Raw genomic sequence first — 6,171 nt, 5'->3', positions numbered from 1 at the left:
GAAAAAAGATCTGAAAGGATATAAAGCCAAATGGTAAATAGGAGTTAACATTTGATTGGGTAGTTTGGCTAGAAATGATGTTTATATTTTCATATAGTATATAACCTGTATGAATATAAACATAATCATACATTCATGTAGATATTGAACAAACGTCAGTTTTTTTAGCCAGAATATAAGCTTATAAAAATGTAAGGTGGTGAGTACACTAACAGCAACTCATCGGGCGTTCCTTTCACAAGCAGGAATGAAGCACCTGTGGTGTGTCAGACCTGAGCTGCGCAGTAGGGAGGCAAAGCTAAGAGAAGTGGTCCCTGCTCTCGAGGCCCAGCGTGGAAGGCTCTGAGCAGAGGGGCGCCTTGTGGAGGCCAGGGAAGCAGGGCGAAACACAGAGTGACATTGGAGCTGTGCTTTAACAAATGAGTAGGAGCTTTCCAGATAAGGTGGAAGAGGCCGGAAGGATGGTCCAGGCAAGGGCAACAAGATCAGAGAAGAAACGGCAAGATCAGGCTGCTGTGGATGGTTGTGCAGTTTGTGTACTGCCCAAGGCTTCCTGCTGAGGAAGGAGTGAGGTCAGGAACACAGGCTGAGCTTCACTTGCCAAGTCATACATCTGACCAGAGGAAGGGACACACACACATTCTTTTTTTCATAGCAGAAAGGCACTTTTGGTTTCCGCACAGACACCTTCTGCTTGCCAAGCTGTGGATCCCGAGGCTGCGTCCACCCAGAGAGGGACGCCTATTCTTATTTACACGAGGTGCACTGAGGGCCTCGAAGGCCCTGCACAAGACAGTCCTTAAATCCTGACTTGGGAAAAGGATCTTCAGAGAATGAAAGGGCCCCGCCGTGTGCTCTACAGAGCCGTTTTAAAGCCTGTGATAAAACCAGAAAAACAAACCTGTTGCAGTTGAGTCGATTCCGACTCATAGTGACCCTATAGGACAGAGTAGAGCTGCCCCACAGGGTTTGCAGGGACTGGCTGGTGGGTTTGAACTGCAGACCGTTTGGTTAGCAGCCAAGTTCTTAACCACTACGCCACCAAGGCTTTGTATACTAGAGCCCTCATTGCAGAATGCTGGAGACACGTGGGAAGTGTTGGAGACAAAAAAACATAGGTACGTTTTTTAAGCTTTAACAGCCTGAATATATGTCAAAAGCCTTTCAAACGACCATACCTTTTTATTTTACAATTCTGCTTTTCGGAATTTATTCTAAAGAATGAGCGTAAAGTGTTGAATTATATAAGTGATTTTCTTCAGAGTTATTTGTAATAGTGAAAAACACACACACGTTCTGAATGTTCAGTATTAAGAGGTTGGTTAAATAAAGTATGATACCTCCATACCATGAAATTCTAAACTAGGCAACAGTTAAAAGGCATGTTTCAGAGCTGGTGCATTCCCAGGCTGGGTGAAATGCCCCTGCTATGATCACCCAAAGCACTGTACTTACTCTGTTGGCTCCTACCAGCTTTTATTGTTATGGCTTGCTTAATTGTCTGTCCTCCCTGCAGACAGTGACCCCTTCGCTTACTGTTTTGTCCTCAGTGTCCAACAGTGTCTTGCACGTAACCAGCTGCCAACAAGTTGACCCAACTCATGATGACCTCATATCTGTCAGAGTAGAACTGTGATCCGTAGGGTTTTCAATGGCTGATTTTTCAGAAGTAGATTCCCAGGCCTTTCTTCCAAGGTGCCTCTGGGTGGAACTGAACTGCCAACCTTTCAGTTAGCAGGCAAGTGCTTAACCATTTGCACTACCCAGGGACTCTGTCTTTAAAGTGAAAGGTGCTTGGTTTTTTTTCTTGAATGAAAACAACTTGGCTGCAAACCAGGGCCAGAACAGGATCAATTTTTTCCATATCTTTCCCTGGAGATAATTTGTTAATGATTTGTCACCCTTGTCCCCAGAAGCTTGTAGTTTCCACAAGCTACTTACAAACCCTGATTCCTTTATGCAAAGGTTCTCAGTAGGGGATGTCTATCAGAATCACCTGTGGAGCTTTCTGAAAATTCAAATTACTGGTCCCCTAAACCAGAATTCTGGTTTATAAGTCTAAGGAGGGATTCATGTATAGTTATGTTTTTCGAAAGTTTCCCAAGTGATTCTGATGCACATCCCCAACTCAAAATGACCTCTCCAGGTGCCAGGCACAAGGCTACCGTGATACTGACACCCCCTGACCCCAGGTAATGTGAGCAGAAGTCGGAAGCCTGGCAGAGGACTTGTCTTAGAAATGAGAAATGGATTCTCTGAGCACCGCCCTGAGCGGGACTTCCTGGCTTACTTTTTTCTCCACGCTTTCTCTGCACCTTTAGTCTCATTTCCTGGTCTTAAAGCCTCACCTGCGGTGCTGTTAAACCTGGTAGGGCAGGCAGGAATGCAGCAGACAGGACTCGCCTTCGTGGCCTTAGCTGCCTGCATGGCCCTTCGTGCCTCGGAAGGTGAGTGGGCACCGGACATCTAGGCCTCCAGGGAAGAGGGTAGCAGCACTGGGAAAGGGAGGTGCTACCGGGAATTTGGGAGCAGGGATTTCTATCTCTTCAGGTAGGCGTTTCCAATTTATTTCTACAGGATTATTTACAAGAGAATGGCATAGGTTTACATCCAGATCTCCAAAAAGAAATTTCAGGAAGGATCCTCATTTTAGCAGGAATATGAGTCATTTGCCAGGTGGAGGATGAGGTCCTCTACACAGGTGCAACTTTGAACCACATTTCCTTTTCTGATGTCCATGTCTTAGAAAGTCCCTAGCTAGAGGTTGGAGGAAAGCCCCTGTTATTTATCTATCTCTTCCTACCCCCAACCTGCTGAAAACTGTCTGGAGATAAGAATGCACATTTCTGAAAGAAAAGACAGACTTGACCTAGGGTTAGGGTTAGGTAAGCTGCAAGCTTTCGAACAAAACCCCATGGACACTTTGAAATTTCAATCTGACCTTAAAAAGGGGAAGCAGGATGAAGGAGACTGAACCATACAAATTACATCAAAGAATTTAAATTGTGAGTTGCTAGCATGTATATGGAAAGCGTTACTGCATTTGGATGGGAGGGCATCTATTCTACGGTAGCTCTCACTGCAGTATTAAGGAAACTCTAAATGGTGGCATAGTGGTTAGGTGCTACAGCTGCTAACCATAAAGGTCAGTAGTTCAAATCCACCAGGTGCTCCTTGGAACCTCTATGGGGCAATTCTATTCTGTCCTATAGGGTATTTATGAGTCGGAATCGACTCGACGGCAAGGGGTTTAGTTTTTTTTGAATACTTGACTGATAATACTATTTTTCACTGTCATCTTTTCTTAAACTTTACCCTGAATAAATTCTTCACCCTGAATAAATTTCCAGCTCTAGGACAGAGGTGGAAAATTGTTTTGTTTGGTCTGCATTTTAAAAAATTGAGCCACCATTTTTAAACTGGCAGATTACACACACACACTTAGGATTTTAAGCTTCTCTTAAAAAATCAGATCTGGCAATAATAGTACCACGTTTCCTGGCAAGAACTGGCTGGAGCAGACTAGCCTGTGTCCTCCTCAGATAGCCATGAGCTCTGCAGTTTGCCTGTCCCCTCTGATCTTGCTATAATCATTGTGTTAACTGCCTGGTTCTTTAGGCATTTTTTGGGGACCTCAATATAGTGTGCCACTGTAGTGGGCTTCTAGTACTGAGCAGAGGAAAAATCTGGATGATTTTAGTTTCTATCAGTCTATTTTATCAAGACAGTTTGCTGTTTTATATGTTTCTGTAAAGTTCTTGAGAAAAATTCACCACTGAAATTTTAGGACTTGCTTTCACTGCTTCTCAAAGGTCTACCTGCTAAGGCCTTGCTCCTAGTTTTGGCAACTCCACTAATGCACATTTTTTTCACATAGAACTTTAAAATAAAGATGTGCATGTCTCCTTTCCAGTTTCATGACCTATTCCCAGCTGTCCCCACAGCAGCAGCAGCAGCCGTCCAGGAGAGGAGGAAGGGAAGGGCAGGCAGAGGGTGAGGCAAGCCCTGCTATGAGGCTGAGTCCCAGCAGACAGAGTGGGACATAAAACACAGAGGTGAGGTGTATGAAAAGGTATGGTTGGTGACGCTAATGAAGAAACGGAGCTGAGGAGACACAGCAGTAGTCTTTTGGGCTAGTCTCAGGTTAGGTAGTTTCAGGTGCCAGATTAAAGGCCTATCTTCCAGGAACCGCTACCCAACCCACCACCTTATTCCAGTGCCCTCCAGGAAGGTGTGTGAAGGAGAGAGAAAATGCTAATTAATCTGTGACAACATAAGGAGGAACCTCCTTGGCTGCCTTCTCCTAAGGCAATGCGGGCCACAGGCAAATCACATTGTCTGAGAAGCCTCAATCCTCAGCCATTTTAAAATAAGTGATGTTGGGTTATAATACACAAGGACAGGCCTGAAAACACTTGTGGAGTGTGGAGAGGCAACTCCACTGCTTGCGGTAGCAAACTTTCACCCAAGTGCCTGTGTGTGCCAGGTGTCCTGTGGGAGGTACTAAGCACTTCAGGATCCAAGGAGGGGGCAGAAGACAGGACCAGGTGAGGAAGGAGGTGAGGAACACTGAGTAGTGCAGGGAAGGAAGTATAGGTGGCCATGGCAATTGTTGCAGGCTCAGGGAGGGGGAGGGAAATGGCCTGTGCCAGTTTGGGACTTTGGGAAATACATTTTGTTCTTTCAGGCAATAATTGTTCCATTATCTTAATGGTGTCTTAAATGGCTATCTTGATGGCATGGCTCACTAAGTGGCATTCCCAAATTGTTCCCTGTAAATCAGGAAGCAGTTTGCTTACCCATAATTAAATGCCTTGGATTCTACTCAAAGGCAGGGAACGTTCCACACCTGCTAACTTGGCTGCTGGCACCCACAACTCAATACTGAGTCCATAAAAATGTCCATCATCCATTCTTAGTGGCTCTGAGCCAGATTATTAAAATCCACAGGGCTTTGTGGGCCTGGCAGTTTTTATTGTACATGAAAACCAAAGCTCTACTTGTGCCATGCAGATTCAGGTTGGGGGGGTTTGCTTCATCAAGTCTCAAATTGGCTTCCTCCTGACAACCTACTTTCTCAGAGTGAGATGGCTCCTGAATCCCACATACCTGCCAGGGGCTTGCCACTTGCATCCTATCTTATTTATCTAGTGCTGCTATACAGAAATACCACAAGTGGATGGCTTTAACAAACAGAAATTTATTCGCTCACAGTTTAGGAGGCTAGAAGTCTGAATTCAAAGCACCAGCTCCTGGCGAAGGCTTTCTCTCTCTGTTGGTTCTGGGGGAAGGTACTGGTCATCAATCTTTCCCTGGTCTAGGAGCTTCTCAGCACAGGGAGCCCAGCACCAAAAGATGCGCTGTGCTCCTGGCTCTTCTTGCTTGGTAGAAATGAGATCTCTTTCCTCTCTGCTCACTCCTTCTATATCTCAAAAGAGATTCACTCAAGATACAACCTGATCCTGTAGATTAAGTCCTGTTTCATTAACGTAACCACCTCTAATCCTGTCTCCCCGATGTGTCTGTCAGTTTGTCATACTGTGGGGGCTTGTGTGTTGCTGTGATGCTGGAAAATACGCCACTGGTATTCAGACACCAGCAGGGTCACTCATGGCAGACAGGTTTCAGCTGAGCTTCCAGACTAAGACAGACTAGGAAGAAGCACCTGGCAGTCTACTTCTGAAAAGAATTAGCCAGTGAAAACCTTATGAATAGCAGCCGAACATTGTCTGATATAGTGCCAGAAGATAAGCCCCCCAGGTTGGAGGGCACTCAAAAGACGACTGGGGAAGAGCTACCTCCTCAAAGTAGAGTCGACCTTAATGACATGGATGGAGTCAAGCTTTCCGGACCTTTATTTGCTGATGTGGCACAACTCAAAATGAGAAGAAACAGCTGCAAACATCCATTAATAATTGGAACATGGAATGTACAAAGTATGAATCTAGGAAAATTTGAAATCATCAACAATGAAATGGAACACATAAACATCAATATCCTAGGCATTAGTGAGCTGAAATGGACTGGTATTGGCCATTTTGAATCAGACAATCATATGGTCTACTATGCCGGGAATGACAACTTGAAGAGGAATGGTGTTGCATTCATCATCAAAAAGAATATTTCAAGATCTATCCTGAAGTACAACGCTGTCAGTGATAGGATAATATC

The 6,171-nt window shown here is 44.9% G+C and overlaps 1 protein-coding gene across 1 annotated transcript in view; it reads left to right on the top strand.

The window, feature by feature from the left end:
- Positions 1 to 2,307: 2,307 nt before the first annotated feature.
- CCL28 (C-C motif chemokine ligand 28) overlaps positions 2,308 to 6,171 on the top strand; it is a 44,492-nt gene continuing 40,628 nt past the window's right edge. The window contains exon 1 of the mRNA XM_004388448.2: positions 2,308 to 2,447. Within this exon, the coding sequence (XP_004388505.1) occupies positions 2,384 to 2,447 (64 nt within the window). The 5' untranslated portion in view covers positions 2,308 to 2,383. The remainder of the gene's footprint in view (positions 2,448 to 6,171) is intronic.

This window comes from Trichechus manatus, unplaced genomic scaffold (assembly GCF_000243295.1).
Source record: "Trichechus manatus latirostris isolate Lorelei unplaced genomic scaffold, TriManLat1.0 scaffold00212, whole genome shotgun sequence".
In the NCBI taxonomy this organism is placed as follows: Eukaryota; Metazoa; Chordata; class Mammalia; order Sirenia; family Trichechidae; genus Trichechus; species Trichechus manatus.
Note: the sequence above shows the minus strand (reverse complement) of the source record. Positions and strands in the feature narration are given on the sequence as shown.